At 36.4% G+C, this 25,630-nt stretch overlaps 1 protein-coding gene across 2 annotated transcripts in view; it reads left to right on the top strand.

Moving 5' to 3' along the window:
* Nucleotides 1-25,630, top strand: part of LOC106883360 (transforming growth factor-beta receptor-associated protein 1) — an 83,077-nt gene that overhangs the window by 19,448 nt on the left and 37,999 nt on the right. For both annotated transcript variants that reach the window (XM_052971885.2, XM_089360211.1), the window contains exons 6-10: nucleotides 1,146-1,250; nucleotides 2,787-2,921; nucleotides 6,830-6,990; nucleotides 23,219-23,351; nucleotides 24,593-24,688. In XM_052971885.2, the coding sequence (XP_052827845.1) occupies nucleotides 1,146-1,250; nucleotides 2,787-2,921; nucleotides 6,830-6,990; nucleotides 23,219-23,351; nucleotides 24,593-24,688 (630 nt within the window). The remainder of the gene's footprint in view (nucleotides 1-1,145; nucleotides 1,251-2,786; nucleotides 2,922-6,829; nucleotides 6,991-23,218; nucleotides 23,352-24,592; nucleotides 24,689-25,630) is intronic.

Here is a 25,630-nt window from a genome sequence, read left to right as displayed (position 1 = left end):
TGTGTTCAAGAAGTTAGCTTCTCAACCATGCAGTTTTATGTTCAGTCTCACTGCATGGCACCATGAACAAGTGTCTTCTACTATGGTCACAGGCTGATCAAATCCTTGCAGATGGATCTGGTTGACAGAAACTGAAAGGCGGCGAGCTGGCAGAAACATTAGTGTGCCGGGTGAAATGCTTAGCAGTATTTCGTCTGCCGTTACGTTCTGAGGTCGACTTTGCCTTTCATCCTTTCGGGGTCGATAAATTAAGTACCAGTTACGCACTGGGGTCGATGTAATCGACTTAATCCCTTTGTCTGTCCTTGTTTGTCCCCTCTATGTTTAGCCCCTTGTGGGCAATAAAGAAACAAGTATTTCGTCTGCTGTTATGTTCTGAATTCAAATTCCGCCGAGGTCGACTTTGCTTTTCATCCTTTCAGAGTCGATAAATTAAGTACCAGTTACGCACTGGGGTTGATGTAATTGACTTAACCCCTTTGTTTGTCCTTGGTTGTCCCCTCTATGTTTAGCCCCTTGTGGGCAATAAAGAAATAAGAAACTGAGAGAAGCCTGAAGCCTGTTATATATTTATGTATGAGTGCATATATGTGTATACATATGTGCTTGCATGTATGTTTGTGTGTGTCTCCTTGTCTTAATGTCATGTCATAGTTCTCTATAAGTGACCCCATCATACAAGCAGTGTAATTCATTTTAAATATTTTGTGAGGTCATACTTGGCTATGAGGAAATATTACTTTGCTTGGAAACAAGTGAGAATCGGCAACAGGAAGAGCATTTGACTAGAAAATAAAGAGCACCTAGCACACTCTGAAGTGGTTGGCATTAGGAAGGGTATCCATCTGTAGAAACCATGCTAAACCAGACACAGCAGTTTGGTGCAGTTCTCTGGCTGATCAGCTGATTAGCTCCTGTCAAATAGTCCAGCCCATGGTAACATGGAAAACGGATGTTAAATGGTGATGATGCTGATGGTGATGATAGAGTGTCTTCTTTATGTTATCATTTTCAAGGTCATGTTCTGTTTATGGTGATGACATGTTCAACTTATAATTTTTATTATAGATTCGCTAATGTATGATTGTAGCAACTCTGTTATGTCTTCAGTTCTTTAACTATTTCATTCATCTTCTTTCTTGCAGATCTGTGTTTCACTGAAGAAAAAGCAAGTCCAGGTTTATACTGTCACAGAAGACCGTATCATGCATGTAAAAGATGTCAGCTTGAACGATCAAGTTATAACTTTGGTAAAGACATTTTATTCTTGCGAGTCTATGACTAGCAATATCCTCCAACCCATCATACGACATAACCAGGCATGGTTGTGTGGTTAAGGAGCTTGTTTCCCAACCATGTGATCTTGGGTTCATTCCCACTGTGTGGCACCAATCATAAGTGTTATCCTCTATCGCTGCAAGATGACCAAAGCCTTGTGATTGTATTTGGTAGGCAGAAACTCAGAGAAATTCATCATATGTCTGTCTGTTTGCTTGTGTTTGTACCTTTGGTTAGACATCATGTGATGGTTGTAAACAAATATCACTGTTCATTTCCAGTCATCTATGGAAAACATTTCTGGCCATGGGAAAAATATATACCTTGCTTGGAAACAGGTGAAGGTAGGTAATCGGAAGAGCATCTGGCTATAGAAAATCTACCTTAATAAATTCCATCCGATCTGTGCAAGCATGGAAAAGTGGATGTTAAATGATGATGGTGATGGTGGTGGTGACAGCAGCAGTGAAGAAGAAGAAAAAAACATCAAAAAGAAAAGAAAACTAGGAAGACTAGACACATTTGAATTTTGACAGACACACCTCATCACCTGTTGTATTGTCATTGTTCAGTCCTGTGCAACTGTGATCAAAAGCACTTGATCTATAACCATAATGTTATTCTTCTATTCAAGTATAATATATTTAGGATTACAATATCTAATGTGTTTTCCTACATTTTTAGGACAGTATGGCAACCAGCTGCTGTTTCTAGTATGTAAGTCAACTACATAGATGCTCACTCATTGGTTCATAACTTATGTTGTTGTTGGTCCCCCTTCAAGGTGCAAAGTCTTGAGGGCTCCCTCCCATACTCTGTCTCCCGGGATCCTTTCCAGAATTTAGGCTGCACCTGTTTGTTGGGCCTATAAAGAATTTGTATCAAGTTATGTCTGCATGTGTGCATGCGTGTGTGCATTAGAAGAAATATGCAGTGTTATGACTTTGGTCCTTAAAATAGGATCAGAGTATCGAATGTATGTTTGGGTTTATAGTGTATTGTTATAAGTCAAAGGAAAATCAATCTGTTGACTCTGAACTGAGCCATTGACATCATTTTCATCATTTTAATGTCTTGTTTTCTATACTGGCATGGGTTGGACGAAATTTGTTGAGGCAGGTTTTTTATGACCAGCTGCCTTTCATGTGCCCAACCTTCCATGGCCAATATTGAAATCAAACGAGATTGCTTGTATGATAGTGATACTCATTTACAACTATTATGCAGTGTCAGACAAAGAGACATTCACACACACACACACACACACACACACACACACACACACAATGTAATTGTCAAGAACTCCTTAACCCCACAGTCATGTTTCATGCCTTTATATGTGAAATCAATATTACTCAAATGAGAGTTTCACTTGAACTTTGTAAAAGTTCATCATCTGTTTAGAGCTAAAGAATTGTAATCTTAATCCTTGGGACACTTTTGGAGGGCTTGTTAACCCTGTACTTAATCCTATACAATAGATTCCTCAATATTATATTTTATTGCAGGGTTTGGATGGTTGTCACATTTGTGCTGCTATGACTAACCAATACTGTATGATCAACTACAAAACTGGGGACATTCAGGATTTGTTTCCTTATAATAATGAACACACAAAAGCTATTGTGAAGCGGATCGGTAAGGTAAGATCTAAATTTGTGCTGTGTATTCTTCAAGTATTTGCTGCTGCTGTTGTTAATTTTGTCCTTTGTGGTAATTAATAGTGGTGGTGGTGGTGGTAGTAGTGTTGATTGTAAAGGCATGTAGACTAGTGATTTAGGGTGTTGCCTCCTCACATTTTTATGATTGTAGTTCCAATTCCTGGACCAGGTGATGTGTTATGTTCTTGAGCATGTTCTATACATCATGGAAATGAGGGTCAAGCTCCAGCCTTCTGAGTTCTTGTAGCCTTCTTGTAGTCACTGTTATATCTGAACTGTTATAATATTAAACGTTCTTGATGTTTTCTTATTAATCTCCAACTGTGCATCTTCAACAAACACTCCACAATATCTCTGTTCAATCTTTCCTTGCCCTCTACACTATATGACTGCCCATATGACACTCCTCTCAGACTATTCTGTGCATGCTCATTTATACTAACTAGTATAGTATACTTAGTCATTCATGGAGGTGTACAGATTCCCCATACAACAGGTTTATGGCAGACCTAAGTTTCAGTAAGTGTTGACTATTGTCGCTAAAATGATGTTAAATTCATCATTAATCTTTACTGAAAGAGACACACGTTCCTTCATCTCCATATATTCTCTTAACTGCCCAGTTGGCTCACTAGAAGCGGTTGATATCTTCATTGGCTCTTGTAAAATGGGAGTTAAAAGATGAAGGGGTGAAGTGAAAGTCTGGCCTGGGAAAGAAATTTTAAGTCTGGAGGTGGTCTGTAGATGATATATGGTTATATCAGGGGTCTGGAGATATAAGAATGGGTCTGTATTGTTTGTTGGATTTTGACACAGGTGAGTAGTGATATAGATGTTAAGTATGAGGTCAGTAGAGGAAAAATTAGAAAAAATTCATATGTCAAAAATAAATATGATTTCAAAATTTAAAATATTATTATGGATTACTTGTAATTGCATACATGAGTTCCAGTATCAATAGTCATAAAAAATTATTGACCGATTTTACTATTGTGATCTTATTGCATTATATAAAGTATTAAGAATAAAGGAACTAGGGTCTGCAAATTGGAGGAGAGGGTTATCAATGATAATAGGCTGACATCAAATCCACGGTTATCTCATTTTAACCCGCCTCCCCACCTCTCTCTCTTTCCGAACCTTTTAAGTGCTTAGGGCCTGTATGGGCCTCAATCCGGCCCTGTGGTAGAGCCTCCCACACTGGACAGTTCAAAGGATAGAGAGGCTTAAACTTCTCTACTTGTCTCAGTGATGTTTCACTAACATACAGAGTGCTCTGAGAAGATTTTCTTGGGAGGACCAATGACTGAGTCTTCACAACACTTATTCTCATCTCTGCCTCACAGCACTCAACAGCAACCACATTCAGTGCATGCTAGAGATCATCTGATGATGAACCAAGTGGCACCATCTTGTCTACTAACAACAGCCGACCAATTCTACACCCACTGATTATCACGCCACTTCTTCAGCAGTTGTGCATGTTAATCCTAATCCTAAAAGTTATGAAAATGAGAAGTGACAATACATGCTCTTGCCAAAATCTAACACCAACATTGTAAGGTTTTGACTAGGTACCATTTGCAATTCTAGGAGTGGGTGTTAATACACAGTTTCATGTTGCAATAATAGAATTCCTTAAAAATTCTACCAGGTGAAATGCATCAGTGCTTAGAAATAATTCACCAATTTCACTTGATGTAAGGAGTTTCAAAACAGAATGCTATAGAACAATATCACAATAATAATTATAGTAAATCCACAAGTATGGGTGTGTGGTTAAGAAGCTTGCTTTACAGTCTTATAATTTTGGGTTCAGTTCCACTGTGTGGCACTTTGGGCAAGTGTCTTGCATTATATCTCTGAGCTGATCAATGTGTTCTAAGTGAATTTGGTAGACAGAAACTGTGGAAGCTTGTTGTAAAAATTTGCTTGACAACTGATGTTAGTTTGTTTATGTCCTCATAATTTAGCAGTTTGGCAAAACAAACCTATAGAATAAGTGCCAGACTTAAATACTAAATAAAAATAATTACAGGTTTGATTTGTTTGACTAAACTCTTCAGAGCAGTGCCCCAGCATGGCCACAGTCCATTGACTGAAGCAAAGATAAAAGAAATAAAGAAACCGAATGCAACTGAAGAAACAAATGCAATTTTTGAAGCCAAACTACATATTCTTGTTCACACTTTAGAACAGTGGTTCCCAAACCGTTTCCTCTGAGCTGCATTTTCAGAATGAAAATTTACTCACGTCTCACTAAAGGCTCAGAATGAGAGAGAGAGAGAAAGAAGCGGGGAGATGGTAGTGGTTAAAGTGAGATAACTGCAGATTTGATGTCAGCCTGTTATCATTGATAACCCTCTCCTCCAATTTGCAGACCCTAGTTCCTTTATTCTTAATACTTGATATAATGCAAAAAGATCACAATAGTAAAATCGGTTAATAATTCTTTATAACTATTTATACTGGGACTCATGTATGCAATTACAAGTAATCCATGATAATGTTTTAAATTTTGAAATCATTTATTTTTGGCATATGAATTTTTTGAAACTGTTTCTAAATGTTAGTCTTTCAATCATTCTACCTCACCTGCTATCCTCTTCTGCTGCACCTATGAGATGCGCTACACCGTCTGGGAACCACTGCTTTAGAATATTAATTGAAATGTGTGCCAAAAGAAAAGGTCTTGCCTGAACATCTATAACCTGTTAACATTCAGATTACTCTGTCAAATGTGATACATTTCCAACAAAAAACTGAGTGCATGCATGCATGCATAAGCCTGCATTCCTTCACCTCATAACTGTTGCATGCACTGGTACAGGCATGTCCTTTGTCTCTCACTAAATCATCCTACCAGGGCTTTACTCTCATTCAACATTGCAGCTGTGGGCTGGAAGAGGCCTTATGGCAGGCCTCACACCAGATGGCTGGATGCATGATTGGGGAAGATCTCCATAGGCTCACCATAACCTTGGAGGATACAGAGAGGTTGGCACAGGACTTCCAGCAGGGAAGAGCACAGGTGGACCTGGTCAGCTCTATGCGTGATGATATCTCTGGGACCACTAACCTGGGATGACCCCCAGGCCCATCAAGCAAGAGCATGAAGCAAAGCAAGCAAGCAAAAAACTATATTCACATTGTCTAAAATTATTCTTGTAGCTTTGAGATTTCAATTACATGATTATTTACTTTTAGAATAACATTGTTGGGTAGGTGTTAAAGGCAGGATCTGACCAATTTGAATATAAAGCAAGAATATTTGGGCTGGATATGTCTGGTTTAAATGTTAAAGGGATTAACCTTGCTTTTTTTTTGCTTTTTTTTTAATATACCCCTTCTCCTCAACTTATGACCAAACCCATCTACAGTTACAACCACAATAAATAAATAAATAAATACAAAACTGATTTTCAGATGTTGGGCAGCTGTGCATAGGATAGCTGGCAGCATCTGACAATGCAGACCTCCCCCAGACCCAAGCATCCACTGCCTGCCACTGTCTCTCACTCAGTCACTTTCAACATGAGTCGCATGTGGATTTGTTACAGTTGTATCTGAAATACCCTTAAAATAACTGGTAAAAGGAAAAGGCTTTCATCAACAGATGTGCCAGCCATGAAGTCAAGGAAGGCTATTGATTTAGACTGTATGTTTATAACCGTTTAATTGAAAATAGTGTTGAAAAAATATAAATCCAACATATGACCAGATTGACTTACAACCTGTCAGTCAGAACAGAACTCAGTCGTAATTCGAGAAGAAGGTGTATTGTTTACCATTGTATGTATACTTTACAGTGTTATGAAACTAATTTAAATATTGCAACCGTCTTGATGGACCAAAATATATATAAATAATATATATGTATATTTCTCTAGGGTGATTTCCTCCTTGGTGGCCCCAGTTCTCTTGGGATGTTTGTAACCTCAGATGGGATTTCACAAAGACCTCCATTACAATGGTCACATGACTTAGTGAGTGTTGGTTATGTCCATCCATATATTGTTGCTCTTAACAGTGAATTTATTACTGTCCACAGGTGAGTTGCTCCTTAGATTTTTCATGTTTTTTGGCTCCATTAAAAAAAAGAAAGATCTGTTCTACTCCTATTTCTCATGTTTTGTATTTTACTGTCTAGTGTAATCCTCCTCCTCCTACAACTACTACTACTACAATGACGATGACCACCACCACCACCACCATCCAAATAGTTTTGTTTTAGTTTTGCTAAAGTGAAGAGAGAAAGGATGATCCCTCTCTCTCTCTTCCTCTCTCTCACACACACATTCACACTTGTGTATATATATATATCATCTCTCTCTCCCTCTCTCTTCCTCTCTCTCTGGTTGGGTAACCATGTACCTTCTCTATAACAAGACACCTGTTTCTACCTCTCTATTTCTCTGTCATGCTCTAACCTTTTGTCATTTGACACCATATTACCTCCTCCAATGCTCCCTCTTCTCGTCGCATTTGAAAGGGCATCCAACTGTAAAAACCATGCCAAAACTGTGCTGGTGCAGAGTGGTTGGTGTTAGGAAGAGCATCCAGCCATAAAACCCTGCCAAAACAGGTACAGTAGTCTGGGGTAGTATTCTCCTTGGCCAGCTCCTGTGAAACTGTCAAACCCATGCCAGCTTGGAAGGCAGACATTAAACAGTCACTCAGTGAGTGGCCATAACTAACAACATTTTAAGTAAATATATATATATATATATATATATATACTAGGTGACGTACCTGGTAATTCCCAAAAAAGTGGGGTTTATCCCTTGGTTCCATTCTCATAATTGTTTCACTAATCCAATAAGAACAATGCAAAGTATGTAGCCCTTTAAATGGTTTTTGTACATTTACAGAGAATACCAAACTGTCTTACACAGGATATTGTTTTTAGGAATTCCCCAATAAGTTGTGAATACCCAAGTTGTGAAGTTAGCTATGTAATAATGTGAAATTAGTTACCCGATAGTAAGAATTCACATAAACTAGCCCCGAAAAGGGCTTTAATGCGTTCCCAGAGTATATAGAACATAGGAGGAAATATTAGTAAGGTATGTATACTAAAATCATGAAGCATGTTACGTAATAAAAGGCTAATCAGATATGAGATAATAACAATTCAAAGTAAATAACTCTGAAAAGGGCTTTTGTGCTTTCCCAAAGAATATTACCCTCAAGGGCGCTAGTGTTGGTATATTCGTGAATAAGTCACTAACCGAAATAAGTGGATCTATTGTTTAGGAAAATGCTATTTACTTGTTTATGGGTTGTACTGGATAAATTGCGAAAATAACTCTAACAGTTCAAATAGTAAGAAATAAGAATACTCAGTTTCATTTTTACCAAATAATTTAGGAAAATGAATGGGTATTTCCCTTGGATATATATATATATATAAGGATCCCTTCCAGGGTCGAATGGGTTATTTCCCTTGGTTTTTAAAATAAGATATATTAGCTACATATAAGGATCCCTTCCAAGGGCCCTATTTTCGATTTTTTTTGCAACAATCTGAGTATGCTATGAGGTTTCTAAACATGAGTTCTACTCACATGTCATGTTTCATCAAAATCAATAAAACGATGTGGGAGCAGTTAGCTAATAACTCCACAAACGCACCTACAGACAGAATTTCCCACATATGTAGTAGATATATATACTAGCAGATTTACTCAGCATTGCTCAGGATTCAAATGGCATAGTTTTTTATTGCTTTACTGTTTTCAGTCATGTTACTGCAGCCAAGCTGGAGCACCACCCTTCATCAAATAAATCAACCCCAGGATTTGTAAGCCTAGTACTTATTCTATCAGTATCTTTTACCAAAACAGCTAAGTTATGGGAATGTAAACACAGCAACATTGGTTGTCAAGTGATGGTGGGGTTCAAAAAAGACAGACGCACACACAAATATACACATATATACGACAGTCTTCTTTCAGTTCCTGTGTACAAAATCCACTCACAAAGCTTTGGTCAGCCTGGTGCTATTATATATATATATATATATATTCAATGTTTACATTGGTAAGCATGCTCTATAACCGTGTTCACAAGGGGATTCATAGGAAAAAGAATAAAAAATAGTTCAGAATTACTGAGAAGACAGAATTCCTTGCCTTTATCATAAGGGAACGAAATTGAGAGAATCAACCAATCTCAGTTTCGTCCCCTTATGATAAAGGCAAGGAATTCTGTTTTCTCTGTAATTCTGAACTATTTTTTATTCTTTTTCCTATAAATCCCCTTGTAAACACGGTTATAGAGCATGCTTACCAATGTAAACATTGTCAGAAACACACCTTCAGTTCATATTAGTGATATCTATCATTATATATAATTTAAACATCGATTTTCTTCTTACATTTCACTTTCACTAGATATATCATTTTGCAAGACTTTAGGGTTTTATTTAATTTGCATATCGTTCTATACTTCTCATTTATTTGGTTTCTGATTTTTTCTTTCCTTTACCCCTCCTCTTTCTATAGGCTACCTTTGATATTATATCCTCTAACGTTTTTTTTTTTTAAAACTTAATAGCGTTTAGTTCATCACTTTACATATCCATCATATTCTGGTAAAATGTTTTATTGACGCGTGTTATTTCTTCATTTCCCCGAAGAGAAGATTACATTGTTTTACACCATTTTATTCCTTTGGAATAATACCAATGATATCTTCGAAACATGTGTTGGATAAAAGAATTTGAATAGCACCTGCGTTTAACTCCACTTATTTATTTATATATATTATACAAAATATTTCATGTAAACCCAGAGTTTCTACCTTTAAAAACAAGGCGTTATACCCTTTTTACTTGTGTGGATTTTTGCTACCTTGGTACCTATTTATCTATTTTTTCTGTGTTAATAGTAAACAAGGGAAAAATACACACATCCACACATATATATATATATATATAAACAAAAGTAAATGAGTATATGCATATATACGTACAGGTATGTGCATACCGACATCCACCTGTATGTATAGGTGCATATCTGGGTACAGGACATTGCAAACAAACATAGACGAGAACACACGAGCCACATAGAGAACATTCTACTTCATCAGCTACCCACGTTTTAACACCGGTGTTTCGACGAGCTTCGGGCAGGACGCAACGTTAAAACGGCTCGTCCCATGGATCGCAGATTAAATTTGTATACGCAAATTAAATCTAGCCATGGAGGAATGTAGTGGCGGACAAAAAACAAGACAGGAAAACAAACAGAAAAGGCTTTACGGCCAGACGAGAAAAATTATGTGTGTATGAACGCGATGAGGCACGGAACCGAGAGAGACAAAGTAGTGGCGTGTGTTACTTGGCGAAAGCCAAGGAAGGAAAGGATTATTGACCGGAAGCATGTGACCATGCCGGTGTAAAGGGAAGAGAGAGAGTGGTAGAGGGAGAAAGAGAGGGAGGAAGTAGAAGAATGGTGAGCAACGAGAGGAAAAAAGAAAAAGAGGAAATACGAGGGGGAAAAAAGAGATACGTAGTAGTAACAGAGGAAGAACAAGAGGGGTATATATATATATATGCACATGTGGGCACAGGACGTCATGAAATGTGTAAATCAAGCTAGTATGGAGAGAAGGAAAGAAAGATGGCCAATGGTCACATGGGAGCCATGTGAGCAAGGGAGGAAGAGTGAGGGAGAGAGAGTGACAGAATAATAGGATAGAATAGTGGGAGAAGAGGAGATAAAAGAATAAGAGAGAGAAAAGAGAGAAAAATGAAAGAGTAAAAAGATCCTATAGAGTGCGCATCAGACTTATTAAGATAAAACTTACTTGGAAGAGGATGTGTGGCGTTCAATCATATAATAATATAAATAATATATATATATGCATATATACATACGTATATGTACATACTTACATCTATACATGTATATATATGCATATGTGGGCACAGGATATCACAAAACCTGTACAGCAAAAAAGTACGAAGTATGAGTGCATGGAAAATGAACTGTTCTTTCGAATAACAAAAGACAGAAATGGAAAACAAAACAAATAACATAAAGAATGACCCTTCATCAGTTGTTGGCTGTTTTTCTAGTCTTGTATTTCGAGCATTTAACAACAATATACGCTTTTGATAAAACAGTTGTTCTCGCAAAACAAATTAAAGAAAATTTGTGATTGTGTGTAGGGTCAGAATTGGTAACACAAACAGGACAGTGAAAACAAACAGGAAGGGCTGCTAAGCCTAAATGAGGTTGTGGTAGTGAACATGTAAATCCAGCTAGGACAGGAGACAAACAAGAACATGAAAGAATAGTTCATGTTGCATGCACTCGTGCTCCATACATTTCTGTTGTACAAGTTTCGTGACATATGCTGAAGACATGCATGGGCTTGAAAAAAAAATGAAACTAGCATGATCCACTGGATGTGTAATGTTAGTGTGCACAAACGACAGAGAGTAAATGCTCTGAGAGAAATGTTAGACATAAGAAGCATCAAATGTGGCATGCAAGAGAGACATTTGTGTTGGTATGGTCATGTACTACAGATGAATGAGGAGATCTGTGTAAAGAAGTGCCACTCCCAAGCAGTTGAAGGAATTCGAGGTAGAGGGAGACCTAGGAAGACATGAGATGAGGTGGTGAAGCATAACCTTCGAAAGTTGGGCCTCACAGAGGCAATGATGAAAGACCGAGACCTCCAGAGATATGCTGTGACTAAGAAGCCCTGGCAAATAAAGTGAGTTCACAGTTGTAACCTACACCAGTGTCGCATAATCAGCCCGCTCAAAAGTACCTTGGATCGTCGAGCGACATGCCGTGATTGAGGAGACCTATTGAGCCCAGTACATCAAAATCAAAATCAAATGGAAATTGTAGTTGTGATCCCCATGCTGGTGGCACGTGAAAAGCACCATCTGAACGTGGCCGATACCAGTGGCGCCTTGACTGGCTCCTGTGCCGGTGGCAAGTAAAAAGCACCAATCGATCATGGTTGTTGCCAGCCTCCTCTGGCCCCTATGCCAGTAGCATGTAAAAAGCACCTACTACACTTTTGGAGTGGTTGGCATTAGGAAGGGCATCCAGCTGTAGAAACACTGCCAGATCAGACTGGAGGCTGGTGCAGCCTCCTGGCTTCCCAGACCCAGTCAAACCGTTCAACGCATGCCAGCATGGGAAACGGACGTTAAACGATGATGATATATGATATATATATATATATATATATATATATATATATATATATATATATATACATACAATATATATACATGATATATATATAATATATATATATACATGATTTATATATATAATATATGTGAAGGCACATAGCTCAGTGGTTAGAGCGTCGAGCTTAGAATCGTGAGGTTGTGAGTTTGATTCCCAGACCAGGCTGCGTGTTGTGTTCTTGAGCAAGACACTTTATTTCACGTTGCTCCAGTTAACACAGCTGTAGAAATGAGTTGTGACATCACTGGTGCCAAGCTGTATTACCCTTTGCCTTTCCCTTGGATAACATCAGTGGTGCAGAGAGGGGAGGCTGGTATGTATGGGCGACTTCTGGCCTTCCACACACAACCTTGCCTGGACTTGTGCCTTGGAGGGTAACTTTCTAGGTGCAATCCCATGATCATTCATGACTAAAAGGTGTCTCCTCATATAATATACTAGCAGTATAGCCTGGCTTTGCCCGGGATTAAGTTGGGATTATTAAGCTAATCAAGTTCTTTATTTCAAACCAAACTAAGTAACATGACGTCAAATTTGGACAGAATCAGTGTTGCAACTGGAGTACATGGGTTGAGAGTTTGATCTGCAGAGGTGATCAGGTTACACATGCCATCCCTTTGAAAACACCACAGCCATCATCTAACCCCTCATTGCTCATGGGTTAGAAACCCTTCCAGCAAGGAAAATAGAATGACCAAAAGGGCTCCCGATTCTCTGTGTCAGAAGCGGTTCTGTTCAGATCACAACAAAGTCTTAAGTATATATATATATATATATATATATATATGAGAACACGGATGTTACGAAAGTAAAACGTTAATTGTCGAAACTGCAGCAGGCCATAGATAATTCTTTATTCTGTATATTTCTCATTTTGTCCTGTTCTGGCGTTTTGCGAAATTTTTCTGGAGAACATTATTTTTCTTTGTGGTTGGGTCGTTGATGACCTCTTTCTAGCATATTGGATGTCCACCTAGTGGTCATCCCTTATACACGTGTAATACAATTTTTTCTGAATTTTCAGATTTGTAATATGCTAGGCTACTTGGTTTTAAATTGAATTAATATTCAATTTATCATCCTATCTATATAAATATATATATATATAAATATATATATATATATATATATATATATATATATATATATATATATATATATATATGTATATATATGTATATTTATATGAGCAACACACACATACACACACGCATGTATGTACACCAATTGCATACATATTTTTTGTACGCATACATGTTCTTATGTGTGTGTGTGTTGCCCGTATATCAACAAAACACACACACCTTGCCTTACATATATATACGGATAAATGATTTGAAATAAATATATTTTGGAAATGGTGATTTATGGTACAATACCTAGAAACATGAAAATCAGACCACATGGGTTTGTTTACATCAATTCGGCAGAGATAGAGCGAGCGCGCTCTCCCTCTCTATCTCTCTTCTTCCCTTACACACATTTATCTCTCTTTCTTTCTCTCCCTCCCTGTCTCACACACACAGCAACATTACACACACACACATGCTGCTCTCTCACATTAACAAAAGAACTTCACATACACACCACACTTTCTGTCTCGCATACTCACTATAAAAAGATAGCGTCTATTTCTTTTTGGCAACATGTGTTTTGTGTGTAATGTTGCTGTGTGTGTGTGAGAAGGAGAGAGAGAAAGAAAGAAAGAAAGAAAGAAAGAAAGATAACCGGCATGTGTGTGTAAGGGAGGGAGAGAGAGAGAAGGTATTTTTTTCTTACCACACAACTGTTAAGAAATAGCCGCCCTCTCCTACTTTTTTTTGTCAGATGCTGGCAAGCAAAATGTATCTCTCCTTCATCCTCCCTCTCACAAACATACAATTTCTCTCTCTCTCTCTCTCTCGCCTTCACGCGCATACGCACAGATCTGACTTCGCCATGTCAACAAACTTCAAAATTGGTAAAAGTTTATCGATTTTTACAGCTGTACGTGGGTACCTCTGAGAGAGAAAGTTCACTAAAATGCACATAGGGTCATTCCGAATCTTCTCCTAAAATTGGAGTGACATGCGTGCTAATTTGTGGACGTGCATAAACCACATTCACGTACACACACACACAAACATTCTCTGTTTTATAGATATAGATATACACATATATATTGGGTTGGCAACTAAGTTCTCGCTGTTTTTTAAAATTTAAATGTTTTAAAAGATTTAATAAAAAACAACAACTAATTAATCAATAATGTATTCACCCTTGTTGTTTACAACTTCTTCCCAATGTTCAACAAGATTTTCAATACCTTGTTGGTAGAAATCACCTGATTTCAACTCGAAAAATTGATCCAACCAAGCTCTTCTTAGTGCTGCATCAGTATTGAACGAAACTTCATGCATAGCATTTGAAAGAGATCGAAAGAGATGGAAATCCATTGGTGCCAAATCAGGAGAGTATGGTGGGTGTGGCAGCACTGCCCAGTCATGCGTATGAATAGCTTCCTTGGTCTTATTTGCGATATGAGGGCAGGCTTTGTCGTGCAGCAGAAGAACTCCATGCTGCCGATTAGATCTTTTCTCTTGAATAGCCGTGTTGAGTCGTTCCATCTGTTGAACATAGAGTTCCGCGTTGACGGTTTGGTTCCGTTCAAGCAATTCATAATGGATAATCCCTTTCCAGTCCCACCATATGCACAAGATCGTTTTACGCGGATGAAGATCTTGTTTCACGCGCGGTGTCGCTTGTTTACCGGGGCTAAGCCATTCCTTACGCTGCTTCATATTGAAGTACAGGCACCATTTTTTTGTCATCAGTAACGGTTCGGTAAAGAAATTGTTACCTGTGTCCATGAGTTGAGCGGTGACGAGCAAGCAAACCAGTGGTGATTGTGGCTCGTTGATTTTTGTTGTTGTTACTTAAAGCATGTGAAACCCATGCTCCATACTTCTGAACCTTTCCCATAGAGTGAAGAGGCTTCTCTATAGCAGTGTAGGAGTGTTCCATTTTCTCTGCCAGTTCCTTTGTTTGATGAGAATATTCATGCAAAAGTTGGTTTAATCGCTCTTCATCGAACTCAATTGAATGGCCAGAACAAGGTGTGTCTTTGAGGTCAAAATTTCCATTTTTGAACTTGGCATACCAATCACGAGCAGTTTTTACAGCTATGGCACCCTTTCCATACACAGCACAAATGTCACAAGCAACTTTTGCAGCCTTAAAACCTTGATTAAAAGCAAAAAGAAGGAGTTGTCGAAAATGATTGTTTTCTTAACTTGACATTCTATTTTAATGATCTGAAAATAAACAAAAATTAACTAAAATTAACTAGAAAAATAAACAAAATAGATTCCAAAATGATTCAAGAATAGAATTCTCGAAAAAAATAGATTCCAAAATTTTAAAAAACATCAGGTACTTAGTTGCCAACCCAATATATATTATATATAAATTGCAGCATGTGTGTATAATGACTAATGCATACATTTCCAAAATTCTCAACATATTTTCGCTAAACTTTACTCACACCTTACTTATGTCCTGAAAAGGGTGATGCATTATAACATTTTGCCCAGACCTCCCACATAAATGGACATAGTTTTTTTATATTTAGGGTCTTCCCTACTTTTTTAATCTTTTTATATAAGTGAAAGGATTTTATTTATTTATTTCCACTGTCCACCAATCACTGTGATTAAATTAACTACGAACACTGAACACATACATTTCCACAATTCTCACCTGATTTTCACCAAACTATACACAGTATGTCCCAAGGATGGTTATGCACTATAACATTTTGCCCAGAGTTCCTGTGTAAATGGACATAAATGGACGTAGTTTTTTTGTATGTAGGGTCTTCCATACTTTTTTAATCTTTATATAAAAGTGAAAGGATATTGTCTATTTATTTATTTTGACTGTCCACCCATGACTTTTATTAAATTGACTAGGAACACTGTACATGATGAATATCCTATACCAAACAATCTTAATCTCCATATTTAAACTGTATTAAACTTTGAAAAGCTTATCTTTACCTATTCTGAGTGACTTGAAAGGTGATGTTCCCTGCCCTTTCTTCTATTTGTTGCTACCTTTGTTTACCTACCAATGCGTTGTTTCACTTTTTAACCCTTTAGTGTTCAGATTAATTTATCAAATGTAATGCTTATCTGTTCACATTAATTTTGATTTATTCAGGTTCAAGTGGGGTGTCCACATTATTTTCTTGTAACTTTGTTAATTTTCTACATACAGAATTGAAATTTTGTAAATGGGTGCTTATATGCCAGTGGTTTATTAGCTACGTAATTTTAGCTGACCTTTCTGATTAAATGTGACTTTTATGAGCAGGTAAATTTAATTAACAGGTGTAAAAACAATAACATTATGAATAAACACTAAAATTCATATTCTTAATACATCTTAGCTGTTTGATTTGTGACTAAAATTATCCCAGATGTCAACCGCTAACAATTTTATATTTTTCAAGATGAGGTACATTAATTCGAATTAATTAAAATACAGGTGTAATCGGTACATGATTTTATTCTTTCTCTATATTTCATTCAAACATTTTTATTGAAAATAAAGTACAAGACTCTTTTACTAGTTAAATAAATATATAAAAGATACTTGTTTTAACAATAAATAAACAAATGATCAAAAAACATTTAAAAATATTTCTTAAAATAAAATCATAACTTATCTTTTCAAAGAATTGCAGTTAAACTAAATTTTAAACGTAATACGTAGAACTAAGGGTTTATAAGAAATATATTGTGTAAAAATACAGTGTAAATAAAAAAAATTATGGAATAATGAAACAGAAATATGTATTTAAACCTTTAAGATGACATAATGTATTTTAGATATGACAATAAGAAAAAAATTAACTGTAGTATATAATTTACTTGAAAATTATAATGTCTAAATAACTTATATCTAAAATTCATAAAATACATTATATATAATAATATCTATAAATTAAGCTAAGTTACAATAATGTAATTGATTTTCATTAATTTATTTAATTATTCATTTTATAAACAACTTAGTTTAATCTTATTCTAAATATGTAATATATCCTTTATAATCTCATGCTACTTTATACACATTCTACTACTACAAAATACAACTACAACAATTAGCAAGATAAAATAGGGTTTATATAAATACATAAATTAGCTAAACTTATTATATAAGAAATTTAACTTATGTCTGCATTTAATTTTTTGTTCATCTAGGGAATTAATCAATTTTTTATTATCAGCTAATAATATCTCCTTAAATTCATTAGTACATAATAAACAAAAAGCACTACCAATTCGATAAGATTTAGCCTTACAAACTATCTCCCAATGTAAATTGTACATAATATTTTTAGATTTTAGTTCCCATATATATATCTACTAAGACCAGTAGAATTAATTAAATTTCTATTTTTAAAAGAATTCATATGTTGAGCCACACGTAATTTAATTTTGTTAGAAGTCGACCCTATGTAAATAGTATTTAAATTATAACCATTCATATTATTATCAAGCAACGTCACTAAACATTTATATACTACATCCTCCAAATTACAGTTATTGTTAAATTTACATTTATTTTTATCTCTACATGTACAATTAATTATGTTCTGGTTTGTATTATTATTATTGGAATAATTACTTGACTTGTTTTCGTAAAATTTATTCAGCTTAAATTTATTAAAAGAAGAAGTAATATTACCAACATTATTAGTAGTAGAGTAACCAACTCCAAAATTTTCACTAGAAAAATGTTATTATATTATTTATTATCTCTAAGGAATACCTTAATTTGTTAAAACAAGTATTTTCTATATATTTATATGATTCTTATTGTAAGTTGCAATAGTAAATTGTTTCTTTTTATTATTATTCTTTTTATTTTATTTAGACCTGACGAGTGACTATATTTTTGAATAGATTTAATTATAGATCGATTTGATTATTAATAGAATTAATAATCGAATTGGTTTTATTAGTTAACTATTTGAAAATATAGCCACAAAACATGCGTAGTCATTCTTATACCTTTTACTAGTTATTTTTTTATGTACTTTATTGTATTTTTAGAATAAAGTGTTTATGATATATTTATTTTCTGGAAGGTGTGAATTATATTCTTCATTTTAATAGTGGTTTTTCTCTAAATTATATACATATATTTTATATTGGGAAATCTGATTTAGTTTTGCTAAATTGAACTTTTCCCTGTAAGTTTGGATTTTATTCCCTAAAATTATTATTATATATGTATATATATATATGTATGTATATATATAATACTATGAGCATATTTACATCTGTATATATAAAACTGAGATTGTATGTGTGTCTGTCTGCATCTCTAAAACTTAAGAACTACTCAACCGATTTCATTGAAGTTTTATACATGCATTAATTAGGGTCCATGGAATGTCATGGGCCCAAAACACTTTCAACTTCTTGCCTAATGCGAGCTCAGAGCAATCTCTTAGACTGTTTTGCTATTACATGCCAAAAGTGAAACAGTAACATCTCTATTGTAATGTGATATAATAGTTTCACTTTTATGTAATTTCACTTTCAATAGTTTCACTTTTAATAGCTTCATTTTTATTAGTTTCAGTATGTTTGCATATATGTTGTTTCACTTTTAATAGTTTCATTTCTATTAGTTTCACTGTGTGTGTATATATATATATATATATATATATATATATATATATATATATATATATATATATCTCATCATCATCATCATCATCGTTTAACGTCCGCTTTCCATGCTAGCATGGGTTGGACGATTTGACTGAGGACTGGTGAAACCGGATGGCAACACAAGGCTCCAGTCTAATTTGGCAGAGTTTCTACAGCTGGATGCCCTTCCTAACGCCAACCACTCAGAGAGTGTAGTGGGTGCTTTTACGTGTCACCCGCACGACAACGGCCACGCTCGAAATGGTGTCCTTTATGTGCCACCCGCACAAGCCAGTCCAGGGGCACTGGCAACGATCTCGCTCAAAAATCCTACGGGAGCCAGTCAGGCGGTACTGGCAACGGCCACGCTCAAAATGGTGCATCTCATGTGCCACCCTCACAAGAACCAGTCCAGGGGCACTGGCAACGATCTTACTTGGCTTGCCGGGTCTTCTCACGCACAGCACATTTCCAAAGGTCTCGGTCAGTAGTCATCGCCTATATATATATATATATATATATATATATATATATATATATATATATACACACACACACAAGGAGGCGCAATGGCCCAGTGGTTAGGGCAGTGGACTCGCGGTCATAGGATCGCGGTTTCGATTCCAAGACCGGGCGTTGTGAGTGTTTATTGAGCGAAAACACCTAAAGCTCCACGAGGTTCCGGCAGGGGATGGTGGCGAACCCTGCTGTACTCTTTCACTACAACTTTCTCTCATTCTTCCTGTTTCTGTTGTGCCTGTATTTCAAAGAGTAAGCCTTGTCACACTGTGTCACGCTGAATATCCCTGAGAACTACGTTAAGGGTACACGTGTCTGTGGAGTGCTCAGCCACTTGCACGTTAATTATTTTTAGTTTTATAGTTGACTAAAAGCATTCTGAAGCTAGAGACAGAGACTGAGTCACCAGTCTCAAACAATTAAACAGGAAAATAAGAAAAGCATTGTTGTACTGTTTCCTTAGGAAATTCCAGACATTTCATATCTGTGTGTAACTATATAATATATATGAACAAAGAAAATGTTCATTAATATACTTTACTGTACACTTCCAAGAACTCTTTCTCATTTATACATATACAGGGGTTGGACAAAATAATGGAAATACCTTTAATATGGGTTAAGACCGCCTTTGGCAGTAATTACAGCTTGAATTCTATGAGGTATGGACCCGTACAAAGTTTTGAAAGTAGTGGTTTTCTGATTGCAGCCCTCCCATGAAATCTGGCTTTGTGCAGTTACCGGCGAACAGTTTTTGTGGAAATTGGGTTCTCGAGGTAATCGTTAGGCTCTGCAGTAATTTTGGGAGCTGTACTTTTGTGGTCCTTTTTAACAATTCCTGTAAGAGTCCAACGGTCCCTATCTGAAAGTTTTGGTTTTCTTCCGGAGTTTTGTTTTGATGAGGAGGTTTGTTATTACTTTTGAGACAGTGCTTCTTGATACACCAAACATTTTGACTGTTTCCGTTATGCTAGCGCCTGCCATACGAACACCAAGAATTTGACCTCTTTGAAAGTCCGATAGATCTGTCATTTTAATGAATTTTAATTACCTTTTTCTGATGATATCTGAAAAGAAACAGCAATTTTAGCTAAACATATTAAGCAACACTAATAATAAATCAAAAAACATAAAAATAAAGAAGCTTTTGACGGTTTTATAGATATTTCAAAATTATGATGCTATGATGCTTGGTGTTATTTTGTCCAACCCCTGTGTATATATATATATATATACATATATATATATATATATATATACATGTACATACATGCTTTTCCATGTTTGCATTGATTAAATATGTTATCGAGGCACAGATTTATTGCCAGATATCTTTCTGCTTTGTCACTAACTCTCGCATGGTTTTTAAATACGCAAACTTTATTTCATATATGCATGTGTGTGTGTATACATCCATCCATACATACACACACACACACACACACACACACACATACACACATATGCATGCACACATACATATATATATATATATATATATATATATACATATATATATATATATATATATCTCATCATCATCATCGTTTAACGTCCACTTTCCATGCTAGCATGGGTTGGATGATTTGACTGAGGACTGGTGAAACCGGATAGCAACACCTGGCTCCAATCTGATTTGGCAGAGTTTCTACAGCTGGATGCCCTTCCTAATGCCAACCACTCAGAGAGTGTAGTGGGTGCTTTTACGTGTCACTCGCACGAAGGCCAGTCAGGCGGTACTGGCAATGGCCACGCTCAAAATGGTGAGTTTTATGTGCCACCCGCACAAGAGCCAGTCCAGGGATACTGGCAACGATCTCGCTCGAAAATCCTACGAAGGCCAGTCAGGTGGTACTGGCAATGGCCACGCTCAAAATGGTGTATTTTATGTGCCACCCGCACAAGAGCCAGTCCAGGGGCACTAGCAATGATCTCGCTCGAAAATCCTTACACATGTGTAAGGATATATATATATATATTTATCAGGTCCTGTTGCATGGTCGGGCTGTTAGCAACTAAACTGGCAACCCCACTGAGCTTGCTTGGTGGGGAGGGTGTTTGTTGGGCACCCTGTGGGACAAAAAAAAAAACATCAAAGAGTGGAGGAACTCATGAGTACTCAATCATCATCCAACAGAATGCGTACATTTGTACATATGTATATATTGCTTTATATATCTTATTTATATTCTTAAATCTCATTTTTTTTTACATTTATATATATGTATGGGGCAGATGGGGCTCCTTAGCCATGGTGAGGACAATCCATCTAGGAAAAGGAAAGCTCTGATATAAAACCAGGTTTGTAGTTGCTGACAGTCCTTTTAGTTGATGTACACCATCAATATCTACTTACTCGTAGGGCAGTCTTGGCTCTGTAGCTTTTGAGCAACTAAACTAGGAGAAGGCCACTGTGATCTCAAATCTGTGATCAATTTAGCATCTGACACTTGGTACACTGTGCACCAGTAAAGGTAAATGCTTTTTTGATGGAGAGAGTGTGTATTGTGCTGCACAAGCAGTGACCACTATAAACAAAACCATGTGCAGGTAGTTCAGTAAAATGCTGTCATCAGATACCACTGTCATGTTTTGATAGTGAGAGTGTATCTCCTCCTTCCACTAAAAGTCTTATGACGATAAAGGGATTGTGATGGTAACAGGTGAAGGATGTCACTGGAAGTTCTTAGCTTGAACTTTGCACATAGGTTGTGAAAGATAGATTTCCACTTTACACAATATCTGTGGTTAATTGTGTAATTTGTGTCTGTTTTGCACAACAAAACAACCCGGTTTATGATGACACTGCTTTTCTCCTATGGAGGAGGTGTCAAGAAAATGCAACCCAAAAATTATTTACTTGCATTGCTCCTTCTTATTAGGTGCAAATGACTGAGCACCCAAATCTGCACCAGGGAATTTAGCAGATTGAAAACAAAAATCTCTTTATTGCATCTTGGACTGTGAGAATTCTTCAGGATAGCAAGAAAAATATAGAATCTAGGACTACTTTGGTTGCCCATGTCTTGAAGGAAAAAAACATCAGAATAGCAGCTCTTTCAGAAACCAGATTTCCTTCTCCTAGCTTATCACAGTCTGCTAAGATTGTGGTCAGCTACAGGAAGTTGATGGTGGATACACATTTTACTGGATGGGTAATCCTTAGGAAGTAAAGAAAGAGGCAGGTGTTGAGTTTGCTATTTGGAATGACCTGGTGAAACAACTTGAATCTCTGCCAGTTGGCATTAGTGAAAGTTTCATGGCATTGCATATCTGCATTGGCAAAAATAAATATGCAACTATTTTCAGCTGCTATGCTCCAACTGTGAACTCAAATGAAATAGTCAAAGAGCAATTCTATTCTGAGCTACATAACCACTTGAGAAGTATTTCCATCCATGATAAATTTCTCCTTTCAATGCACATGTAGGCTGTGACACATCCATATGGGGTGATGTAATAGGAAAGCATGGGGGTAGGCAAGGCAAATTCAAACAGCCATCTGCTGCTATTGCTTTGCAGTGGGTATGGACTTTTGATTACTAATACTATTTTCCAACTCCCCAACCACTACAAAACTACTTGGAAGCATCCTTGATCAAACCATTATCACCTCATTGATTACATAAAGTGGTATCTGTGTTGTGCAAGCATTTATCACTATAATCCAGTGATGTGCAGATGTTCCTTTATGGTGGCCTCATTTGACATTCCATGAATGAATGAATGAATAAATGATTGATTCATTGATTGCTGGATTGATTGATTGATTGATTGATTGATCAATCATTCAAATTCTAATGTTCGTTCTGCTAACTATTTGTTGCAGTATTCTTGACCAACAGCAGAAACAAGCCATACCATTCCAAGGTGGATGTCTGCTGGGAGATTTTGATGGACGAATTTTTGTGTCTTCTAGTAAGGAGATCTATGCCTTGGTACCAGTAGCTTGGGAAAAACAGGTAAGTACTACATGAATTTTTTTTATTTACTTGGTCCATTACTAGATGTTTATATCTCCTTGGCTGGACTGAATTTCATGATTAATAGATGGAAAGCAAAATAGGGAAGGGAGGGTAAAAAGTGCAGAAACTAGATAAGGTTGAGAAGTGGAAGTAGAATGATGAAGTCAGTCAGTCAGTGATACACATGAGAGTGGAGGGGGGGGGGCGAGGTAATAGAGAGTAAGTAATGGCTAACAGTACAGATATAAGGTGAAAAGTAGTGGAATAATAATGCAGTAGATAGAAGGGTGAGAGAGCAACAGATAATGTGTAGGTTGTAGTTTGGGCTTGTTACAATTCTGTAGTGGTTGTCATTGCCATTCTTGCTGTCATCATCAGTTCCAATGTGTGGCACCTTGAGTAAATGCCTTCTACTATACCAGGGGTTCTCAGCTAGAATTCATATAAAATTTCTGGGCTTCATGGATGCAGTGTAGTGTTTTCGACCAGTAGTTTCCAATGTGGACCCTTGTGCAATGGTGGACTCAGGCTTAGAACCTTGTTTAAAAAACACGCTGAAAAATGTTGCTAGAGATGCTGTCTTTACAAATTTATTTACTAATTTATTTATCAAAACAAGAACAAAGAAAAAAAACTTAAAAAAACTTAAAGCATTTTTCTATGAAGCTGGTCGTAAAATTCCTCAGGAAATTCTCTAGAAAGATGAAAGAAATATATATATGAGCAAAAAATTTCAGTAGCAACAACAACAACAACAACAACAATAATGACGCTGAGAACAGAAGCAACAAAAAAGAATACACACACGCCTACGCACACAAACTTAGCATTGGTACCAAAGGACATGGTCAGTGCTACCCAAAGCAATCACAGTATGATCAAGCATGATCAACCGAGACTATAGATATTATTCAACCAGCTTATGCTTGTCCGCTCATAGGTCTTCTGCTACTTGGTTTGGCTTGGCTTAGCTTGACTTGCAGAAATCATTTTCCAATTAAAGCCACATGTCAGTGGTGTCAGAACTGTGAAATCTCAATGTGTCCCCCTGATCTCTGAGCTTTGCACCCTGTCAAGTAACATTATTCCAGAGACTCTATGGAGGAACCTTATTTCAGCAATATGTATTCACGATCGTATTCGTTCGGTCATTACCCAATGTTGAATACTATATGTGTTAATATTCCCAAAATATTATTCATTTGTTTTTTGTTTTTTGTTTTTTTTTGTCCTTTCAGATCCAAGCATTGCTTGCAGATAAAAGAGTTACAGAAGCCTTGGATTTAGCCAAAAATTCAAACCGAACTGGAGTCAGTAAAGAAAAATTTCTCAAGGTATGACATTCTATGTATGTTATATATCTAAGTACCATGCTTTCATTAATTGTTTTAGACGCCTGTGTAGTTGTGAGCAGGTATAGACATCATCTTGACTCTTCCACACATGACTCAGCAAAGAATCGAGAATGTGGTTTCTAGGAGGGGAGAGAGAGTGGGGGTTGAACCAGTATTCACTTGGTACGCAATTTCAGCAGAGTAGACTCACGTAACATGAGGTAAAGTGCCTTGTCTGAAGACACAGTGTGCTGTCTAGTTCAGGAATTGAACTCATGATATTTTGATCATGAGTCAAACACCATAACAACTAAGCCATCTATTATCTTTTACTTGTTTGCGTCATTTGGCCTGTGACCCTCCTAGTGTACCAGCTTGAAAAGTTTAGTGGAACAGATCATTCCAAGTCGTTATTATTTTAAAGTTGTGACTATTTCATCAGTCTTTTTTGCTGAACCACTAAGTTTCAAGTACCTAAAAAAATCCCAACTCTGGTTGCCAGGCAGTTGAGTAAATGCACAAACACACACATATATGTGTGTGTGCATGTGTATATATATATATATATATATATATCCATTTTTATATTATATATTGTATATTCCATATTCTATATCCCACATTAATTTTACAAGAATATAAATAAAACATAAAAAACAGACAGAGTTGGAACTCTTTTAAACAAAATAATATATTCCTCTATACACAATCATACAAAACCCCTTTTTTTGTATTTATTTTTACTCACACACACACACACACACACACACACACACACACACACATATATATATATATATATACATACACACATGCATAATGGACTTCCACAGTTTCCATCTAACAAGCCCATTCGCAAGAAATTGGTTGACCCAGAGCTATAGTAGAAGACACTTGTCCAAGGAGTTGTGCAGTGGGATTGAACTCAAAACCATACTGTTG

This window comes from Octopus bimaculoides, chromosome 11, assembly GCF_046866305.1.
Source record: "Octopus bimaculoides isolate indiv1 chromosome 11, ASM4686630v1, whole genome shotgun sequence".
Classification (NCBI taxonomy): domain Eukaryota; kingdom Metazoa; phylum Mollusca; class Cephalopoda; order Octopoda; family Octopodidae; genus Octopus; species Octopus bimaculoides.
This window is presented reverse-complemented; position numbering and strand designations above follow the sequence as displayed.